The sequence below is a fragment of the Coenobita brevimanus genome, chromosome 67, assembly GCF_032717465.1.
Source record: "Coenobita brevimanus isolate Jiangsu-jjx chromosome 67, ASM3271746v2, whole genome shotgun sequence".
NCBI classification, from domain to species: Eukaryota; Metazoa; Arthropoda; class Malacostraca; order Decapoda; family Coenobitidae; genus Coenobita; species Coenobita brevimanus.
Genome location: NC_137020.1, coordinates 18,859,061 through 18,883,068, shown reverse-complemented (window position 1 = coordinate 18,883,068; position 24,008 = coordinate 18,859,061). Strand labels below are relative to the sequence as shown.

At 41.6% G+C, this 24,008-nt stretch overlaps 1 protein-coding gene across 1 annotated transcript in view; it reads left to right on the top strand.

The window, feature by feature from the left end:
* Positions 1–24,008, top strand: part of LOC145405524 (ammonium transporter Rh type B-like) — a 152,860-nt gene that overhangs the window by 67,667 nt on the left and 61,185 nt on the right. The window contains exon 3 of the mRNA XM_080276867.1: positions 7,503–7,621. Within this exon, the coding sequence (XP_080132993.1) occupies positions 7,503–7,621 (119 nt within the window). The remainder of the gene's footprint in view (positions 1–7,502; positions 7,622–24,008) is intronic.

Sequence of the window (24,008 nt, the reverse complement as noted above, 5' to 3'; positions counted from 1 at the left end):
TGATATCCGCAAATGTATTATTGTAGAATAGCCTATAAAAGGGAAATGACATTCAGTTCTGACAGTCGAATGTCGACTGAACCAATGCTGACTCTGTATAGAGTATAGGCTAGATCTCATATCTGTAAAAACAAAAATGAACAGGTAAAATGAGGTGGCTAGCAATATACCGGAACGTAGTAACGTCTATACAGCCACTGAAACCAATACATTCAAATAAAACCGAAAACAACACAGGATTTAGCCACAGTTGACACACTTCTCAGTGTAAACAAACATTCCGAGTTCCGATAATCTGAACATTCGAATTTGTGAAAAATTGCATAGATCAGATATTTTAGACTGCATAATCCAATTTTTAAAGCTCCGTGATTAATATATACCATATTATATATTGTAAATATATAATAAGTCTGATAAACGTAATACAATCTTGCATTCTTTGTGCAATAAATATATTTCAAAGAAAACCAAGCTTGGAAAAAGGAAACGAATATATTATAACTTATTATTTGAGTCATAGGTTTACGTAAATTGTGAATAACTAATCACATTATATAGCTATAAATAATATACTAAACTAATATGGATGCACGAATAAAAGTGGATTGGCGGTAGGGGGTTGGGGGAAAGCTAGGTGGGTCAATGACGAGCTGCAAGCATACTATGTAAGCTGGTGATTTTTTATTATTATTATTTTGGGGAGCTGTGTCCTTGATTTGGGGGGGCTAAGCCCTCCTAGCCCCCCCTTGGTGACGCCACTGCAAATGACCCGCGTGGGAAAGCGAATATCTTTGCCAGTACATTTGCCAGAAATTCTACCGGTACGTAAAGGAAGTTAACCAGAACGTCCCAACAGTCTCCATTAACATCACATGATCCCGCTAACTTCAGTGTTTTATCTGAACCTACACCAGACGATTTTATTCAATTGTCAGTGAATCATAGGAAGTTCAGAATGGTAAAACATTCAGTTTATTTCCCAGAACCAACACTTCGCCAAGGAAAACCAACTGAAATCTCTTCGCCTGCCATCTTACGATGACATTTTAGAGAGTGGGATTTAGTTTGTAGCCCTTCGCTTCGGTGACTGTAATTTAAGCCTTTCATTCCGAGACGCCTTCTCTATTTAATTCTTGCTATCTCCAGCGTACTTAGCAGAAGGTTCTGAGAACATTTCTGAACTGGAGTGGTTAGGTATATCCTTTGTTAACCTCTTCATTTCTGGTCTTTATTCCGGAATTTAACAAACTCGTCTTCAGGCAGCAAGAATGTACTATGCCATCGTAGTGTAGGGATTACCTATATCCTTGCTCAAGTGGGAACCCCAGAACGACGTAGCTCATGCAGGCGAGGTCAGATTTTAGCATATAATATCTGATTCTGCTAATTTATTCCATCATTCGGTTTACTTTCTTAGCCGCTGCACTGCATTGGTGGGAATGATTCAAATAATGTGAAGCTTTTGCCCCAGAGCCTTGATGCACTGAATATATTTGACTTGATGCCCCAACAGTTTGTATTAAAATTCTTTTCCGAGAGGCGCACCTGATAACTGTAACATACAGGGTGGTCCATAAATAATAATGTTCCTTCCACTCCGACGGTTGATTTCCTGTGTTTGCGGCTCAGTCAGCGTTATCATAATCTATCCTGTCTAAGTTATTCGTTTCCTACTCGCAGTGACACACTCGCTCCCACACCAGCACACTGAGCCATCCCCACAAAATACAAGATGCCATCAAGCGAGCTTTTAGTCGAGCGTTATATGTGAACCAGCCTGTATATTAGTACTGAAGAATGTGGTCAACACTTGATATTGCAGTTATTTTTCTGAGGCACTGTTGTATGTCTGGCATGTCAGTTTCAAACATACCTCCACTGCCAGTCTTTTGGGCTCAGAGCTTTCAGAGTAGAAGAGCCCGATGCCATAGGAGACCTCCCTACAGCCCTAACAGCTTCTATAAGACCCAAAGCACTCCAGCCATCTCTTGGATTTTAACGGCGCTATAACACACAGTTATCGGATCCCACCCATGACTTGTACTGCACTACCATGCCACTAAGACGTAACTTTATTCAGTATATGAAATTAAGTTAGGCCAGCAACCACCACCTCCTTCACAACCACCATTATTAAAGTCATGACAACCACAATCACTACAACTGCCGCTACACGTCATTGCCATTGATACACACAGCTAAGAGTACTGACCCTATACCCATTTCACTTTAACTTGGCCAAAAATTGCCATCTTTAATACTGAGTTGTAAAAAAAAAAAATGTTGAATATGTTACTAAACACGAAGAAGAGCTGTGAACATAATGTAGCGTCGCAGCATTGTCACATTCTGCTACTTGACATAAGCTGCAAAAGAACAAAAATCTAGCCCAAGCCAGGGTGAAAGAAATATACTACAACACACCAGTGCTAGTGATACAGACAACGGTGGATCTGTCCTTAGTAAGCTACATATCTCTGGGGCACGTCAACATTAACAAATATGTGCCGTGATGTCTCGATTAAAACAACTGTCGAGTCCCTGATATACAACCATTCCCTGTACATCCACATACATTCCTAATATTACCAAACTCTTTACTTTATCAGCTTAACATGTGGGACTTTATTATATGGTTTCTAGAGAGCAAGACAAAAATCACATTTATTTATCTAGCGTCATCACATGTCTGGAAAATCTGTTCCTCTCTAGATAGCCCACAGTCTCGAACAAATGATCGTAGAACATTGCTTACCATTCATGTTGTACTAATGATACGGTATTATCCCTTTCACTCCCATGACGCAATAGTCTGGCTTATTCTCCATACCTTCAGACTATTTTATGCAATTTAGCAAAAGCCTCTTGTACTGAAGGGGTTCATGACGTTAAAAAAATCTCAGTCAAAATATAATCGTCTGGGGTACAAGTAAGATATAAAATTACGTACTCAGGCTGAAAGAGCTAGACATGAGAGAGAGAGAGAGAGAGAGAGAGAGAGAGAGAGAGAGAGAGAGAGAGAGAGAGAGAGAGAAGAGGAGGAAGGAGAGAGTAATGTCTAATACGTGTGTGTGTGTGTGTGTGTGTGTGTGTGTGTGTGTGTGTGTGTGTGTGTGTACTTCCCTTACGTAACCCAGGATAATCGAATGCTTATATCAAGGTCATGTTACAGTGGAGGGCGGGAGGGGCTAGGAGGAAAGGGTAAGTGGACGGGTGAAAGAAGACTGAAGGATGGATCAAGTGGAATTCTGATGCGTCTTCATCTTCAGTCTTCCTATCTTCTTTTTTCTTTTTCGCATTCCTTCTTTTCCTCCTTTTTCTCCTTTCCTCTTCTTCTTCTTCTTCTTCCCTTCATGGTCTTTTCAGCATCATCTTGGTCTTCTTTTATTATTCCTTCCTCTTCCTCGATTCTTTTTTTTCGGTCTTCTTTATTATTTCTTATGCTCATTCCTTTTCTTCTTCCCTTCCTCCTTATCTTCTTCCTCCCCTTGCTTTTCTTCCACTCCCTCTCATTTTCCTTCTGCTTCTCTTTCCTTTCTTTCTTCTTTTCCTTCCTTATTTTTCGTTCTGTCAAGCAACTGCAATCGTGTTCTCAACCAGAATTTCTCCGAACTAACTAAAATCATTCGGCCTCATTCTGAATATATTTTTATCTTAATTATGGATACATCTTTGGTGCTGAAGAGAGGTGCCTTCATTTGGTGACACGCATATAACTGGACTGGGAGTTACCTGGTTATACAAAACATTTACTACTACTGCTACTACTACTATTACTACTACTACTACTGCTACTACAATTACTACTGCAACTACTAATACCACCACCGCCCTCGTAAGTTTTCTGTCGATATTCTGTCTGTCATTCAGTCCATAATTGCCCCATCGGGAGAGTAGGAGCCAGGGCTGGGCTGCGACATTAAAGGCGAAAGTTACCAGTCGCTAACTGCTGAGTGGTGGTCTGTGTGCAGCAAACCCCAGCCATTCATTAGATGCATACCCTCATGGATCACACCTGGTTTGTGCGCCTTAACCCACTAGACCACAAAGTGAAAGTGTTAATCCGTCCAGTATGTTCATATCGTATTTATTCCACATTTGCGACCTGCAGGCATATTTATCCAACTTTTAAAAAAAGAATTAATTAAGGAGTTAAGACAAGATAAAGCCAACCCTTCCCATCCTCATCTGAATGAAATCTGAATATAGCCAAAAATTAATAGATGTTTCCTTACTGAAGGGGTTATAACTGGGAAGGCAAAGATATTTACAAATCCCGATTATCTACCAATCATGTATGAAATAGACGTGAGTAGCAGAGGTGGCTACCCTGCATGTCACGTTCTAATCACATTTAGCAAGGACTCAGAGAAGTCAAATAAGCTTTCCTCTCGTTTGTAACACATGCGAACATAATACGAGGTTAGCCTGCATGCCGCACAACAGCCGCACTCATCAGCGGGGTAGAAAGTTTAACATGCATTCCTATCATCACACGATTGGCAATACTAGGTTTAGTTACAAGCACATTCAGCAGCGAGGCAGGGAAACAGAGGCTCATCAAGGGTTTCATAAATGACTGACAGAAATTGGACACAGTCTGCACATGGACCATTTCTCTTTAACTCGTTTACTGCATGGTGATTCTACAGTAATATCGGTTGAAAGTAAACGATTTTGATATACTCAAGAGACACCTAAAGCACCAGCAGCGCTCATATGTATCACGATTAATGTTAAAAATGATAATGAAAAACATCGCAGTTTATAATTATCAGCTTACAGCGGACGGCTTTAGTCAGCCCTTTCACAAGTCCTAAAGAGACTATATTCCACTCCGAAGATAAAAACTGATGAATCACTTACTATATTGTGCTAGTGCAACAAAATTAATTATATGAAGAACAGGTTTGTAAAGACTCATTATATATGACTTCTTATAGGCTATAAGTTTATCACCTTCTGTAAGCCTATCTGTTAAGGTAAAGGATATATAATGGATTTAAAGTTTCAACAGTAGAAAATTGGTCATAATTCGGCAATCTTGATTTTCCCAAAATTTCGTAAAGACGGGCATCAACCTCCTATATTGCCCTATAATTATACAGAATATGAGAAAATTCCAACAAATGGTTTCTGAGATACAGCGTGGAACGGACGAACGGGCGCACGGACTAACGGACGTACGGACGGACGGACATAACCTAACCGTAGTTTCCACTTCGTTTCTCACGAAGTGGAATAACAAGGAAACATTAAGAGAGAGCATACATCTTCCAACGCCAATAAAATTTGTAATTTACTGCTGTAGTTCCTCTTTCCTACTAGACGAATACTTTACAGTCTCACATAGTCAGTTAATATACCCTGATACACAAATCAGAAAATGCATACTTCTGCCAACGCCAGTAAAATACCATTTATTCCGGCATCTAAGTCTGGATCCACCTCAAAATTTAATCAACTCGTCCTTGAGCCACTGCGCACCTATTCACCAGATTTCTTTGAAATCGAATGACAGCTTTTTGAGGAATCTTGTACACAAGCAAACAGACGCTGGTGAATACATAACTTTTGCTGGAAACATCACCTATAGATACCGAAAACATCTTAATCTAGTACAGCAAGGAGTAAAAATACCGCCGAAAATACCTTCAGCGAACAAGCCCTCTCCCCGCCCTCTCTCACCTCTTTATCTCCTCACTTCTCACCCCTTCACCCCTCTCATCCCCACACCGCTCTCGAGTTGATGTTTGCATTCTCTTGGTCCCTGTTCACCCAGCTGTGTAAATAGGATCTGAATGTTGTTTCAACGTTGCAGGTCGTGTTTTTTAAGATGTCTGAAGACACAAAATTTAAAGCCTTAACGACCTCATGTAGACGACAGGCATAAAACCTACGCCCTCGGCTGTCTACGAGGATGCTTGGTGGGATGAGAAGAGGTTTGATCAAGAAATTACAGTGAATGAAACAGAATATAGTGATAAATTATATGGTGTAAATTAGACGATGTTGTTAGCGTTTTAGCTACGTGTTTTGCAGCTTTATATCATTCCCTCTTGCATGGTGTGTGTGAGTGCATTCTTCATCTGTTGTGTTAAGGAAAGAAGTGTTTATGCTAATCTTACGACGTTACCCATTCTGTTAGTAAGACCGTTGTGCTGTGGTGCTGTGTGCGATATGATCTTAATTTACAGCATCATTTGTGTCAAGTCCCTCCCATACTTTAAAGACATCTTCTCTCAGGTGTGTCTTTGTTTCCATAACTATTTTTTCTTCTGGTGTAAATTTTATTTTTATTTTAGCTATATTCAAGGAAAACTTTCAAAATGAATGGAAAATATTCTTCCCATTAACCTCCTTAATTATTAGGGACTCTCCTAATATGAGCACTATGGTCCTGTAACAGCAACAATGTAATTACAATTCCGCCAGCTGAATGAAGGCGTGGATGATGGTGTTTTCCATGTTCATTATTAGGGTCACTTGTTGGTGACGGACCGGAAAGCTGTGTTTTGCACCTGCTGTAGTTAGAACAATCGAGCTTTTGAAGCTATGTGAGTGGTGTTGGCGAATACTCTCGTAGGCTATTGGCAATATCATTCTGACCAGGTGGATTTTAATTTTCTTAGTAAAGTTCCAAAATCTGACCAGAGACGTGGTAGATAGTATTAGGTTAATAATTTTGCCTCGGGACGTTTGTGTGTGATTTAAAATTCTTCTGCTTTTTGAATAATATATTAGCTTGGATATTCACATTTGATGGATAAATTTTGTCCTTTGCTACGATTACAAATTTACCTGCGTGCCCCTATACTTCAGACATTTCGTAATGTTTCAATCTGATTGCCTCCGTCTGGATAAGCTGGTCATGTTCGGCTTTCGAGCCATTTGGTATCACAGTTCGGGTGGTGTCATCTGCATAGTACCAGTATATATCGTATGTGTGTAGGCGTATCTGGCAGGACACACCACTGGTGTACTGTACAAAATAAACAAGGAATTGAAACAGATCCCTCTTGCATCCTGCCTGGATATTGCAAGATTGGTGATATGCTGTAATTTATCACGAACTTAGCCTGCGGTTCTTGGGATGTCACATAGTAGATTACTATTTCAGGCATACCTAGTTCTAATCATCTGTTTTGCAATCCCATCTTTCATATCTTGTCAAAGGCTTTCCTTGTGTCCTTTCTAAATTAAAGTAATTGAAATGTCTGAGGTGGATAGGATAGATATATACAAATTATTGACGATGAGACAGGAAATAGTGGTCTAGTGATGTAAAACAGTTTTAGGTACTTGATTGTGGCATACTGGCTTTTGCTTATCACCGTCTACAACACAATCTCTTTGGCAGTCAGGGGACTCGAATTCACAAGAGATTGTTCGTTTGGCCAGTACTCAACTAACCAAGCCATCGATCTGCCTCTTTTTTCTGTTTTCTTCATATTTCAGTGTGGGTTCTTACCCCTTTCACCGCCTTTTCATCTCCTCAGATACCACCCCAACGCCAGCGCCCGCTACCACCCTCTGGTAAACGAGACCGAATTGGAACATGAACTGGCTCAGGAGTACAAGGACGACAACCCATGGGCACACTCCAGGACCTATCCCAGTGAGTATCTTGGTTTTATATAACCCTGTCATCATGATGGCGTCTTTTTTCACTCCAGCCAAGCTACCACCGGACAATTCTAATCACATTACGAAGGCTCTCTGCTAATATCTGTCTACCTATCTGTAGCCAGACGCCACAGTCCCATAAGGAGCGGTCGTTTGTCTTTTGAGTTAGACGTTTTACAGGGAGGGGCACTAACCCTTCGCCACCCATCTGTTGACGCGCAGGGAACACTTTTGGGTTGGTTATATGGTTATCATCCAGCGCTTTCAATGGTTTCGTGGCATACAGGAAACCATTAGGCTTGTCATTCAATGTAAAGCCACTGAAAAGGAAAGATGAGTAATAAAAAGTGACAAGAAAGATGGAAAAAATAGGAAGAGAGGAGGGCAGACACAGAAAATAAATATTTAAGGTGAAGGAAGAAGTAGGCAGCACTGTATTGAGTGGATAATGGTAGACACCACCTACATCTCTACTACTGAAACTGGCAATTAATGCTACACCTAATCTTCTTATCTCAAAAAAAATCTTCCCTAACCTTAATACAATGTTCTGGAAGTACATGACTGGACTAAAGGGGTTAATTTTACACAACTGACACGAAGGAGAAGACGCTCACGAATGGCGAATACAGTCGGGGAGGAGAGACAACCAAAATGTGGAAAAGCAAGAATCAGTCTGGTCACTTACTGTACAATATTGACATTCATCATCGTTCACCACAAATGAAACCGCCTCAGGCACAAAGCTCGACTTATTTCCTTAATTTTTTGTTCCTTTGTATTCTCCTAATTCATTTATATATACCTAATTTTCGGTGATATTTGTAACATATACCGTAATAATGGCTCATTCAGAGCTGTGTATCAATTTTGGCAAATAAGAATTTCGTTCTGGTAATAGTCAGGCCAGTGTAATCATATCAGTCAGAACCTCTGTGGGTTTGCCTGGGATATTAACGAATTAAATCAAAATTTCGTTAATTGCAATATTTGTCTGGTTCCCACTTTTTGTCTTGTTCCTACTTCCTATCTGGTAACTTAGGTAGTCGAGTAATTCAGCAGCAGCCCTTCCAGTAGCTGAGAGTAACCGTAGGATAAATAGGATAAATACTATAACACCAGCCCTGAATGAGACTGCCCTAGGATGATCCAGTATGAACAAGTGAGAGAGAGAGAGAGAGAGAGAGAGTTCACGATTTCCTCTCCTATAGAGAGGGCCGGGCCGTGTATTAGCCCGGTCGAGAGAGAGAGAGAGAGAGAGATCTAGGAAGATATTCATTTGTTTTTCTATTTACTTATTTTATAAAATAATACATCATCATCGCCACTGCTTTGAATATCAGTTAGAATGTACGGTACCGCAAGAAGCACACACACACACACACACACACACACACACACACACACACACACACACACACACACACACACACACACACACACACACACCATACAAAAGAGTAATAACTTCCCACGTTACTCCTCTCCAATGTCTGCCTCTGTCTCTCTGTGTCTCTGTCCCTGTGTCTCTCTGTGCCAGTATTTGTGCGTCTCTGTCTCTGTGCCTCTCTGTGTATCTCTCTTTCTCTCTGTGTATCTGTGTTTCCAGGCTTCAATGAATTTTTCTCCAGGTGTCTCTTTGTCTCCGTGTTTTTGTCTTTAATTCTCTGTACATCTTGTGTCTCTGTGTTTCTGTGTCTCGCCATTCCTGCCTCTCCGTCTCTGTCAGTTTCTCTCCGTGGGTTTTTCTGTATCAGTGAACCGCTATAGCTTTGTGCTTTTTTGTCTGCGTCTCTGTATCTCTCTGTCTTTGTGTGTGTCTCTCTAAGTCTTTTAGTCCCTTTTGTCTGTGCTTGTGTGCCTATGTTTGTGTCTCTGTGTCCGTCTATGTGCCTCTCTCTCTCTCTCTCTCTCTCTCTCTCTCTCTTTGCGTCTCTCTATGTGTCTCTCTGTCTCTTTGTGGTTCTCGGTGTCTATGTGTGAATAGCTCTGTGTCTTTCTGTGGTCATGTGTGCTTGTGTCTTTGTGTATCTCTCTCTCTCTCTCTCTCTCTCTCTCTCTCTCTCTCTCTCTCTCTCTCCATTTCAAACGCTTCTATGCACTGTATTAGTATTAAGTCATTTTAGTATTAAGGCCAGACCACCTCGTAGGGACCGTAAGGTCTGTGTGGTCTGTGTATCTATGTAACTCTATGTAACTGTGTGTGTGTGTGTGTGTGTGTGTGTGTGTGTGTGTGTGTGTGTGTGTGTGTGTTTCTTTGTCTGTGTCCGTGTCCCTCTGTGATAATGCACGGGAGGTGTTACATGCAGAATAAATCGATTAGGAAGAGGTACTACGGCATTTCCAAAGCCACCTAAAATACGATGTGTGGTGTAATTCCCAGCACGTCACCACATACTGCGTCTGCCCATTCTCTTGACCCAGACTGACCCACGGACTCGTAAATCAATCTGCTGACATTATACCTATATTTTCTCTTCCTCCTTCTCCTTCTCCTCCTCTTCCTCCTTCTCATTCCTTTCCTCCTCCTTCATATATCGGATTCCACCTCCTTCTCCTCCGCCTCTCCATTCTCCTCCTCTTACGCCTTCTTACTGTACCGGATCTCTCCCCCATATCCTCTGCCTCTTTCCTCTCCTCCTCCTTATTCTTCTCTGTATTCTTCTTTTCCATTTCTTATTACACCGTGTTCTATCTCCTCCTCCTCCTCCTCCTTCATCGCAATTATCTTTATTATTATTATTATTATTATTATTATTATTATTATTATTATTATTACTATTGTTATTAATTTCTCTTCTTCTTCTTCTTCTCCTTTTCCTTTATTATTATTATTATTATTATTAATTTCTTTTCTTCTTCTTCTTCTTCTTCTTCGTCTTCTTCTTTTTCTTTCTTTCTTCTTCTTCTTCCTCTTCTTTTCTTTTCTTTCCTTCTTCTTCTTCTTCTTTTTCTTTCTTCTTCATCTTCTTCTTTTTCTTGTTTCTTCTCACTCCGGTTCTTCCCACTCCCCTCCCGCAATCCATCTCACGGGTCCCAGCCTACCACATTACCACTATGAGGTTAGGTCCGAATTTGAGTGGCACAGGAGCCCTCGTAACACCTCTGCTTCAGTTATTTATTTTCCTATTACACTTTTCCATACTCTTCTACGGTAATGAAGTAAACTGTGTGAGAAATAAAATACAAATACTGTAACAGAGGATATTAAAGTGTAATAAAGTGTAGCGCATTAATCAAGTGTAATAAGGAAAATTTGGTACGATGCCTACTATGCCTAGTGGAATACATCCCATCAACGTTTTCTCCGGGTCGATGCCATGATGGTCGTAATGCTGTGCACTTTCTAAATCACTTCCTGCTTTGAAATCTTAGAGAATAAAACACAGTTTAAAGCCACAGGAAGTGAGTTTATTGGCTTTCATTGTACCCTGAAACTGAAAAAGTGCAATGGGTAACAGTACAGAGGAAAGAATTTTGCTGACGTATAAAAATGTTTTTGCACAGAAGTTACAAGTAGGTGGGGACTCCTGTGGTAGGTAAGGGGGGGGGGACTCACCTTTCACTCACTCAGTGCAGTACACCCTTAAGGAGACTATACATTGTATGACAAGCCAAATGGTTTCCTGTTATCCAGACAACCATTTACTATTTTAGGTGAAAACCGTATAAGAAATGACCCGCGGTGGTGTACCGGCTTAAGGCTCCAAGTGGATGAGAAAAACAAAGGTGTACATCCATGGAAGGGTCGGGGTTTATTACTTGCATAATGCTACTCAAGGGCGGGATAGGTTAGTCACCCTCTTTTTAAATGTCGGGGCTGGATAGCCAAACTCTTTACCACTACGCTCCTGATGGGGTTGGAAAAAAAAAATAAAAACAAAAAGGAATGGATGATGGATGGATGACAACAGTTTCATCAAGTCATTCGAAACCGTTGCCTTTCCAATAAGCACAACATTACGTGGATGTAATTCTTCCATCTGAACAATCCATACCACTGTGATCAAGAGAGGAAGATAACGATACAAGTACATGCGTTGCTTACTCACTAAAAGCCAGGGGTGTGTTAGGTAATGTTACACTTGTTTCCCATGCCTCTGGGTCTGTAATCTAGTGAGTCGCATATATAAATAGGAGTGTAACTTTAACCTTCTCCAAGTCCCGTATTCGTGACCGCTCCAGCTGTAGGAAGTTAAGTGTAGCATGCCACCAGCAGCCCCCTTATGGCCGGAACAACTCTGCCATCCTAATTCAGCTAACAGTATGTCATTTTATTTAGGGGAGAAAGGAAATAGGAGGCTGAGAGTGTTAATATACATTTTTTACGTAATTCGCCAGTCTTCCTATAAAAAATTCACGTTTTTTTTTTTATTTATGGCGAGGACTTATTATAGAAGAAACCGAAAGGGTAACGTCTCTCAGGCTGTTGTGACTAACTCTCAGCTGAATAAAATCATGTGGCATCAGCTGGAATAAATTGCTAGAGTTCTCCAGGCCATGAGAGGGTTAATAGCGACGATATTAATACTCGCTGGCTCATATGACTTACACAGCTGAATTATATTATCTGGCGCTGATATAAAATGCTGGAGAAGACAGGACCTTGAGAGTTTATCAGTAACAAAGCGACATCCACTGAAGAGAGACAGAGACAGACAGACAGACAGACAGACAGACAGACAGACTGACAGACGAAGAACTACAGGTCAGAAAAATCTTGACTCCATACCTACTGAGTGCACAAGACTGCACGAGGATGAGTAATGCACAAAATCAGTGTTTTCTGGGTCCCAGTATTCCCTTTGGATACCACCCGACATACACGCTATATTACATAAACGTTCCTTTTGTACGGCTGGGTGGAAAGGGACGTGGAGGAAACAAACTTTGTCATTGATTCTGATTGGCCCGAATATCGAGTTTGGGTTCTTTAGCTAGAGGAATTGGCGTGCTGACTAACGCAGAGCCGTCTTCCAAATAAAAATCAGCGTGAAGGCAAGACAATAGTGGTGGTGGCTGCAACCCTGGGCCCATCTGGAAGTGAATCCCATGGACTACACACTGAAGCTTCCATTTTCCTGAACTCCACCATCCTCCTTTCCGGGAACAGGGAAGGAGCTGAAGGATGTTTTTATATACTTAGACGATTACACAGACCGGCTACGTCGGTCCCAAAAATGAGCAGGTATCTTTCTTCAGCATCTTGCTGCAAATCTACGTAAAATGCAGGGAGAAAACAGACATCACAGTTTGCATAGCATGTTCCTATTTTACCAGCTCTGAAAGCAAGACAGGAAAATACCATACGCAGAGACAGACAGACAAACAGAGAACAAAGTACCATACAGAGAGAGAGGGAGAGAGAGAGAGAGAGAGAGAGAGAGAGAGAGAAGTAGAGAGAGTAACCACGTCGACCTGCATGAGGGTGAGATTGATGATTCTCTTGATAAGCTGATGACGGTGAGAGTGGCCCTGTTGAGAGGGAGAGAGAGAGGAGCAATAGTAGTAGTAGCAGGAAGAGTACTAGTAGTATTGATAGTAGTATTAGTAGTAGTAGTAGTAGTAATAGTAATAGTAGTAGTATAGTAGTAGCAGTAGTTGTTGTTGTTGTTGTTCTTCTTCTTCTTCTTCTTGTTCCATGTTAGTGGTAGCCTATCTGTCTATGAATCTATACCCAGACATATTTCCACAAGGGGCGGTCGTGTGTCTTGTTGTTAGTTGTCTTACGGGGAGGGGCACTAACCCTCCTCCAACCTACTTGTTAAAACGTAGGGAACGCGTATGGGTTGGTTATATGGTTACCACCCAGAGTTGTAAATGGTTTCCTGGCTTACAGGAAACCATTTGGCTTGATAATGTAAAGCCATCTGAAAAGGAATGAAGAGTAATAAAAAGTGACCGGAAAGATGAGAGAAATAGGAAGAGAGGAGGGCAGACACAGAAAAAGAATGATTAACGTGAAGGAAGAAGTAGGCAGCACCGCATCAAGCGAGTGGATGATGGTCACCACTACCTACCACCTTAAAGTAGTTGTCCCTGTAGTACTGTGTGTGTGTGTGTGTGTGTGTGTGTGTGTGTGCGCTCTCATCTCTGTACATAGACTCCCTAAGGGTTATCAGCCTCCTGTATGCACTGCCTCTTCACCTATCCCTGCATCGGCGCTAATACGCACCTTCCATACTGAATGCATGCACGGGTTGTTAGCAAGGATGTGTTGTGTCGTATCGGTGGGTCGTATGGAAGATTAGTAAAGTTGATTTTAACGATATCCACATTATTAAACTGTTCCCTGCCACTGCCCGGGATAGAACTTGTGTTTCTCCGAGCAGTGTGGGATAGTGTTGAGATTATATCTGTGTGCTGGTGCATTTGTGGTTGATAAATACATATACAGACAAAATTATCTGTTGACTGATTGAGAGAGAGAGAGAGAGAGAGAGAGGCTGTATGGGAGAGAAATTGGTTTGGTCATGTGCACACATGAGGGCATCTGTGTGTGTGTGTTTGTGTGTGTGTGTGTGTGTTACCTGAAGGTACTGACACGTATGTATTTTTCAGCGTTATTTGCTGCATGATAGAACGAGCAAACTAACTGACTGAGAAGCAAAGGATGGTTAATGATTGTAGCATTCTAATTGTGTGTGTGTGTGTGTGTGTGTGTGTGTGTGTGTGTGTGTGTGTGTGTGTGTGTGTGTGTGTGTGTGTGTGAGGGAGGGAGAGAAAATCTGAAGATATCTAAAGAACGGGTCCGTTTCAGTATCTTATTGGATAATTGAGCAGAGAGAGAGAGAGGGAGAGAGAGAGAGAGAGAGTAGATTATTATAGTATAGCTGGGCAGGTTAATCTAACTTTCAATACTCAACAATTTTGCGTCATTTCATGGATATTCATTTTAATCAGCATTTTCAGTGGAATATCATCATCATCATCATCATCATCATCGTATCATAAAATGCAATTGCGCTACACTGCCGTCCGAGAAGTCAGATTTATCCCAGGTTGATACAGGGAACCAACTCACCGCAGGACATAAACCCACCCCCACTAATACCATTACACCAGCACTGACTATGACAACCCCAGCCTGTACTGAGTATGGACAGTAAGTATTAACTTCCAGTTGTTCAGATTACTTGCAAAGTCGGCTGTGGAGCTCGAGGAGACTTGGGACGTTCCTCGTGATCTACGGTCGAGTCTATCTCTCGGAAAGAAATCAATAAATCTTCTGTGGCAAGGTCAGTGGACCAGACTAAATATTCCAACTTGTAAGCCGTACCTGGGCGACTGGGACACTGCCAACCGTCCCAGTCGCCTAGAAGGAAAAGTGTTGGCACGGCTACGGCTGAATGCCACCATTGTAACCCACATAAAACCATATATGGAAAGACGCTTCCCACCGCACTGTGACATCTGTAATGCGGTGTTATCTATTAGTCATATCATCCTGCGCTGTCGGCGATTTATTCGTGAACGTGCTTCACTTATAAATTACTGCGGCGCAGTAGACGTCCCCTTCACCCTTTCCACCATCCTGGGTGATGGGGACATTGTTATGACTGATAAATTGATGGCTTTCTTGAGAGAGACCGGACTGATCAGAGTGATGTGACTTTTTTACTGCGTGGTTATGGTTTTTATGAACAGTAAATATGTATATATTGTAATATTAATTAGGGTTGACAGTTGACATATTTTAAATAGTTCCTCCTCCCACCGATCTATTTCTAATATAGATGTCCCCTACATTAAGCCAAGTTCCTCGCCTGACAGTCACCAGCTGATGAGTGCAAGTGTGCAATATAGGAAGGTATTGGGCACTTGTAGTCGATGGTGGTCTGCTGGGCGAGGTTCTTCACTTTTTGTACAAATTATGTAAATACATTATATTATCTTGCTTAAGTTGTTCTAATTAGGGACGACAGCTGACGTATATGGAAATGTTCCTGACTCGTCTGGTTCCCTTTCATATATTGATGTCCCCTATATTAGGTTGTGCCTCGACTGACAGTCACCAGGTGATGAGTGCAGGTATGTCATGTAGAAAGGCATTACATATCTGCAGTCGATGGTGTTCTGTTAGTCGAGGTATTTTTACCATTAGTGTAGGTCTAGCTATTTGTCTCTGTAGGATTTAGTATAGGTTAGCGATTTGTCTGTTAGGTGATTAGTTTTAGGGTCTTTAGATTAGTTTGTCTTTATATTATAAGGTATAAAACATATAAAACCAAGAAAAAATTAAAAAAATAAAAATACAAAAAAATAAATAAATAAGATTAAAAATATTATATATATATGTACGTTTGCATGAAAATGTGTCTGTATGTATGCATGGAAGTGTGTGTGTGTGTGTGTGTGTGTATGTATATATATATGTTTGTATATATATGTATATATATTTAAATGTATATACATATATATATATCCATGGCCTTAATAACCAGGGGCTTCGGCCCCGATGGTTGATTGGCCGTAAAAAAAAAAAAAAAAAAAAAAAAAAAAGTTGTTCAGAAGTGAAGCTTTGTGGCACCATCTTTTGAGCGTAGAAAGACTGTTGGGGCTCGGGAACGGATTGGTTTGTCAATGTCCAGAGTGAGATACGTAACACACACACACACACAAATGGGATGGAGAGATGTTTTTTTCTAACTCTTGGCATGATGCAGTACTCCTACAAGTCAGCTAGCCTATTTTCACAGGTCACCATCTCCGTGCTAATACTCACCGTTCATACTGAATGCATGGCAGGGTTGTCTCATTCAGGACTGGTTTGATAGTGCGAGCAGGTCTTTTTATGTTTGAGAGACTTTCAGATACTCAAACTGTTCATTCCTGTAGCCCGGGATCGAAGTCGCTTCCTTCCCAACAGTAGACCTTTTCTCTGACCATTGGACTCCATAGTCCTATGCCATTTCAAGGAGAGAGGTTTTAGTTCTCCCCCCCCCCCTTTTACTTTGATGACGTCTTAATGTACTTATATCTTGCTGCTACAAAACAGTGTTATTCGGTTTTGAAAAGCCCTCCGGTTGTGAAGAGGCTTAGGAAGAAAATATCTAACCCTTCCAGTTTTAAAATCTGTCGTGAGTAAGTAGAATCTTCTGTAATGAGCAAAAGTTAAAATAGCATAATTGTACTGAAGAGGTTAGTTCTTTCACCAAGGGCAGTAACAAAAGCCTGTCACCGTAATAGTCAACCCCCCAGAGGAAGTGAATGTCCCGGGGGTGTAAAGCACCCCTGGAAGGCCGACCCCTCCAGGGAAACCATCTTACCATCAAGGAGGGACAGCCTTCCAGGAGTTACAGCCTAGGAGTGCTACTACCCATGTTGGACAGATTAATTTCAGCTGAATATTTGGACGTTGAAAGTTAATATACCTTGTCCTGCGGGTATCCACCCACAAGACGATCCACCTACTCAGCGCAGTGTTTCTCAGCAGCAACAGGATGACTCAGGAAGTTTCCACGCAGACAGAAAGGCACACTAACTTGACATTTAAGATCAGAATTTTTCTCTGTTGTTATTATTGTTTCCAGATGATTTTTGTTCAGCTTAGGAAGGACAGTCATCGTAGTGAAGGGGTTAATGGAGACTTTCTAGTCCTGTCGCTATGGCATGTTCTTGGTGTTGTAAATATTATAAAGTGGTGTTAACAAAAGTACATTACAAAAGACATCAGTACACTGAAGTGGTTATCATTGAGACTTTCCAACCCTTTCATTATACTGTACAAGCTTTTTCCTGGCCTGACTGAAATCCTCTGATGAAATTATATGATCAAGATACGGCGCTTGTATACGTTTTGTGACGATACACAAAATCATACATATATAAATGAGATAATCATGGCTTGGCATTGTTGTGTGGCCTGCTATAGGAGACAAGAGAACATCATAAAGTGGCTCACAGTTGATCTGCCATTGCCCTTAGCATTCGGTGATGTAATATTCTTAATTCCAGATAGGTCTGACCCACACGAAGTCACTACCTGTAACTGAAATGCTTTATTAAAATTAGGCTTATAACATTTTAGTTCTACAACCTGAGCATTCCCCAGCATCCCTGCAACTAGTTTTGCCTGGGTATTATTAGGCTGAACTTTTTGTCATTGTGACCTATGATTTACACTAGTTAAACGTTCTTTAAACTTATAAACCTTATGGTTCTCCTACACACACACACACACACACACACACACACACACACACACACATTAACACACACACATTATATAGATATATAGACACATTAACAGATATAGTCATAGATATACAGATATAGATAGGTAGATAGACATAGTCATAGATATACAGATATAGTTAGATAGATAAAAGAATGTTTGTCTGTGTGTCCTTCTGTTCTCTATGGATATCGAGGGGATGCATACAGAACTCTCTAAGCAACTCTAACAGGTGTAACTTTTTATGTCAAGTTCAAATGTACCGTACAGTATACATTACAGTTGTTAAAGTGGCGCCCCTGATGGCCAAGATTATCTAATTAGAAATAATTAAGACAAAATGGTGGAAACATGGGAGTCATGTACCGCAGAAATTTTTTAATTCAACAACCATATCATTATTAGCTAAAACAGGTCGGATGGATGGACGGATTGGTAGGGTGGGCAGGGCGGGTGGGGTAGGTTGAGTGAATGGGTGAATGTGGAGGGGCAGGGTGAGTGGGTGTGGTGGGGCAGGGTGGGTGGGGTGCGTGGATAGAGTTGAGTGTATGTGCAGTGTGCGTGAGTGAGTGAGTGGACAAGATGAGTGAATGAGTATGAGTGAGTAGGTAGGCAGGGTGGGTGGGAAGGTGGGTGGGTGGTTGAATAGGGGAGGTAGGTGAGTGGGTTAGCAAGGTAGGTGGAAAAGGCTGATGGGTGGGTGGGTAGTGGGAAAATAAGTCCATGGTAGGAATAGGTCCATGAGGAATAAATTCCTGAGGAAATGGACCCAAGGAGAACCATAGGTTCAGTGTGTAAAATGTGACCCAGGCGTTCCAGCACAGGGGAAGTGGCCATCCCGGGTCCCAGGCAATGCTGGTATGCAGGATCATAGGGTTTTACCTGGCTAACACCGGGTACACCAGCTATTAAACAGATTGCTGGACAGATATATAAATACATCGATTATACTGACAGAGAGATATAAAATTATATGTGTGTAGTTTATTTGATGTGTTTGACTTTTTCATGTATTCAGTTACTGTGCTGTGCATACATGTGTGTGTGTGTGTGTGTGTGTTCGCGCGCATGCGCTTCAAGGTTATGTGCACATGCCTGGTTGTGCATGTCGGCTTACTGTATGTATATGTAAGAGAAGAGATTATGACTTGTATACCTGTGATGTGTGTCGGTGGGTGTTTTTAGCTGTGAATACTGAGGTCTGAGATTGCGTGTGTGTGTGTGTGTGTGTGTGTGTGTGTGTGTGTGTGTGTGTGTGTTTGTGTGTGTGTGTGTGTGTGTGTGTGTGTGTGTGTGTGTGTGTGTGTGTGTGTGTGTGTGAGAGAGAGAGAGAGAGAGAGAGAGAGAGTTGAATGAATGGCTGTTTCGTTTCATGATCGTATTAGCATTCTTCTACATTTTAATCTTATAAAAGAGAGAGAGAGAGAGAGAGAGAGAGAGAGAGAGAGAGAGATCTACGGTAAATATGAAGGATTTGCAATGGTAAAGGATGCCATACATTTTCTTACCTACACTTTTCTATCTACTTCTGCTTACCTCCTCGCAAGTTACTCTGAATCTCTTCAGTATGATGACACCATTTATATTCTGGTCCTGCCACCGGCCAGCAGTTTTATTTAACTTCAGGGACAGTCATTATGAAAGCGCTTGATGTACTCTCCGATAGGCTAGTCCCACCCACTACCAAGACGTTTTGTGCTGCACCCACAGAGACGGCCAAATAGTGTTTGTCCCTAATTGTGCCACTCCCTCCCTCCCACCCTCATTCACTCACTGAGATATATACTGTATTTTCTTGAAAAACAGAGTACAGATCTCATGGTAGGAGTGTTAGGAAAACGAAATTTTGCCTATTGGTTGTTCATTTACCCCAGTCACCTACTAGGCAGTCTGGAACCCCCGATGAGCAACCCACACGGGGGGAGGGGAATCCTTAGGGGGACAGTAACACCGTAATTATTATTTTTCTTTTTAATCTAAGAATACCATATTTTGCAAAATAGTAGATCTCTGCTGGGACTACGTTTTAAGAAAGGGTGATTCCCAAAGGCCATAACCTCCCCCCCCAACACACACACACTGATTGAAATAAATGGCTACTTTAAGTTTACACCCCATAGTATAAATAGAGAGAGAGAGAGAGAGAGAGACAGACAGACAGACAGACAGACAGAGACAGAGAGACAGACAGATAGACAGACAGACAGAAAGTGGGGAGGGGAAGCAGTGCATAACATTCTTTGTTTATACTCTTTTCATAACGCATACAGCTACCAGACACCTCACAAGTAAAGCGATTGGATGTTATAGAAAATACGAAAAAAAAAAAAAAAAATGTCTAAAACCAGTAAATTGCTACTGAAACTTAATAGTGGTGAAAGCTAGTTTATGATCCATGATAAACACGGTAACTGAATATAAAATGTTGGGTCAAGAAAAGACTTGTGAGTGGAAGTGCAGGTGAGGCAGGGAGGTGTGGGTAGTGGCAGAGGGATAAAGGGTGCATACACATGACTGAAACACGAATTTTCCTCAACTCAGGAAGATTGTTGTACTTGTTTCACTTTGACTTTGCCCACAATTGTATTCCCTCCATCTTGAATTCTGAGTTTACAAAAAAAGATCACTACAACATAACTGAGATACGTGAAGCAAGATACGAATGGACGAAAATCTGACCCAAATTTTTTTTTTAAATAGATAATGAATGGAGGAAGGAAAAACAAAGAGTAAAAAATAAGTCCATGTGCCTAAAGGCATCCTCCATTCATAAAATACCCATAACAACTGGACTTGAACTGAAGTGGATCAAATGTTTGTGGGAAACAACTCTCAGGAAGCGAATTCCAGAGAGTAGTAGTTCTAGGGATAAATGAATTTTGATAAGCAGAGGTTCTGCATTGTGGGGGAGAGAGTGTGAATTCATGGGCGCTCCCAGCTGCCTGAGTATTTGGGAGAAAATGTGAAGGGTATGAACAATTGAAGCCAGTTCGTCTGAACACTTACGGGAAAAATATCTATAAAATAATGCTAAAGAAGCAACATCTCTACGTACTGATAATGGAGAAAGGTCTTGCGTGATGGCAAGATTATTGATTAATCTAATGGCTTTATTTTGAATTTTGTCCAACTGCCTCAATGCAACCGCTCCACATCCACTCCACAGTGGTGAACAGTATTCGATCTAAGAACGCACATGACTTTTGTATATTGTGGCCATCTGCTCGTCAGTGAAGAACTCACGAACTCTGTACATAAGTCCCAATTCTTTGGAAGAGGTGGCGACTATCATCCACTCACTTGATGTAGTGCTGCCTACTTCTTCCTTAGCCTTTATCATTCTTTTTCTGTGCCTGCTCTCCTCTCTTCCTATTTCTCCCATCTTTCCTGTCACCTCTTAATGCTTTTCTTTCCGTTACAGGTGGCTTTACATTGAGTGACAAGCCAAGTGGTTTCCTGTAAGCCAAGAAACCATTTACACCGCTGGGTGGTAACCATACAACCAAACAATACGTGCTCCCTACATGTCAAGTGGGTTGGTGGAGGGTTAGTGCCCCTCCCTGTAAAACAAATAACTCAGAGACAAATGGCCACCCCGTACGGGATTATGGCGTCTGGCAATAGAAAATAGATATATATATATATATATATATATATTACGTATATATATATATATATATATATATATATATATATTGCCAGACGCCTCAATCCCGTTTGGGGTGGCCACAAACAAATCGCCTCTAAGTCGCCCTGTCCCCCGCCATTTCACTGCCCTGCTCCCAACTCACACCCCCTCTCTCATATACCTCACCACCCCAACCCCCCATCTCATCCTCGGCCGCCCCCTCCCTCTTCCCCTCCACCTCACCCACATACACTCTCTTCGTCAGTCTTTCACCCTCCATCCTCTCCACATGGCCAAACCACCTCAGTGTGTTCCTCATAACGCTTCCTATCACATCCACATCAACACCACAACACTCCTTTATATCCTCATTCGTCAGCCTGTCTCTCCATGTGACTCCACAGGCTCCTCTTAAATAACTATTACCTTTCCACTGCTCTCACTCTTGACTTATGTCCTTCCAACAACGTCCAAGCTTCACTTCCGTACGTTAAAGTTGGTATCACAATACTGTCATGTAGTAACTTTTTCACTTCCATGCTCACTTCCCTGTTTCTTATCACTGCTTTCAAGGAACCAGCAACCTTTCTTCGCTGCTGTACCCTTTCAAGCACTTCACCCTCCAAACCTCCATCCTTACTCATCACACTACCCAAGTACTTAAACGTACTCACATTTTCCAATTCCTCACCATCCAGCCTCGCTGTACATTCACTGACTTCACCTCTCTCAAAGACCATCACTTTACTCTTCCCTACATTCACCTTTAGATTCCGTTTATTACACACTCTCCTAAACTCATCCACCAAGCCTTGCAGCTCCCCTTCGTCTTCACTCAACAACACAGTATCATCTGCAAACAACAGTACAGGGAGTTTCCAAACACTATCCTCTCTCACCAGGGCCACTCCAACATCCACTACCCTACCTTGTACCTCTTTTATTACCCCATCCATGTACAGACTGAACAACCATGGAGACATGACACATCCCTGTTTCAATCCAACTTTCAGAGAGAAAAATTCACTTAGTTCACCATCCACATGCACTGCTGCCTTCGCACCATCGTACATGCTCTTCACAGCATTCAACAACTTCCCATCTACTCCATATATTCTTAACACTTTCCACAGTCCTTGTCTATCCACTCTGTCATATGCTTTCTCCAAATCCATGAAAGCTGCATACCACTTCTTTCCCTTCTCTAGAAACTTTTCCACTAAAGATCTAAGAATGAATATCTGATCTACACAACCTCTTCCCTTCCTAAAGCCTCCCTGTTCTTCTCCAACTAATTTCTCTGTTCTTTCTCTAACTCTGTCAATAAGTATCCTACCATACACTTTTCCTATTATACTAAGAAGACAAATGCCCCTGTGATTACCACACACTTCTTTTTCCCCTTTTCCTTTGTACAAGGGAATAATTATACCTGACTTCCAATCCTCTGGAACTCTACCTTCCTCCCAGGCCAATCTGCACATCTTCAACATCCATTCTACTACTATCTCTCCCCCATGCTTCAGCATTTCACCACACACTCCATCAATTCCTGGGGCTTTTCCCAATTTAACTTTCTTCATTGCTTCCACAACTTCTATCCTACTGATTTCTTCCTGTCTTCTCACCTCCCTCCTCCCAGCCATTCCTCAGCCACTTATACTCGCATTACTTCCATCCTCTACGTTCAACAAATCCTTAAAGTGTTCTCTCCATCTGCTCACTTTTTCTCCCTTCTCCACTAGTAATCTACCATTTTTATCTTTCACTCCCCTGCTATCTTCACTTCCACCCTGTCTCACTCTTTTCACCTCTTTCCAGAACATTTTCTTAGTCCCTCCACTTTACACTCAAATTCCTTCCAAATTCCTCATCCACTCTCTTCTTACTCTCTCTTACTAATCTTTTCACCTCTCTCTTTCTTTCTACATATAACTCTCTCTTCCGCCTCTCAACTTCTTCCACGCCCCTATTTCTCATCCATTCATTGTATGCTTTCTTCTTTTGTGCCACAGCCTGTTTCACCTCTTCAGTCCACCACGCTGTTCCTTGCACCCCCCTCCGTCTTCTCTTCCTTCCACACACCACATCATATGCTTCACATATTTCTTCTGTAAATATCCTACACACACCTTCCACGTCTCCCATCTGCTCCAATTCATATTTGCCCAATCGTTCCTCCACTTCTCTCTTATACTCTGCCATTTTCTCATCCTCTTGTAACCTTTCCACTCTCCTTGCAACTAGTCCTTCCTCTCGTCTTTCCCTTCTTCTATTCCTCCATCTTACTTGAATTCTAATTCTGGCCACCACCAAGTAGTGGTCAGAAAGTCCACTCCCCCAACCTCTATAGACTCTTGCATCCATTACACATCTTCGCATCCTTTCATCCACACACACATAATCAATCATTGCCTTCCTTTCATTCAGTTCACCACCCACCCTTCTCATCGCTCGCCATGTATATCTGTGGATCATTTTATGCCTGAAGAGGGTATTGGCTATCACCAACCCCCTCCCAGCACAAATGTCCACTAACGCACTCCCATTCTCATCTATGTCAGCAGGCACACC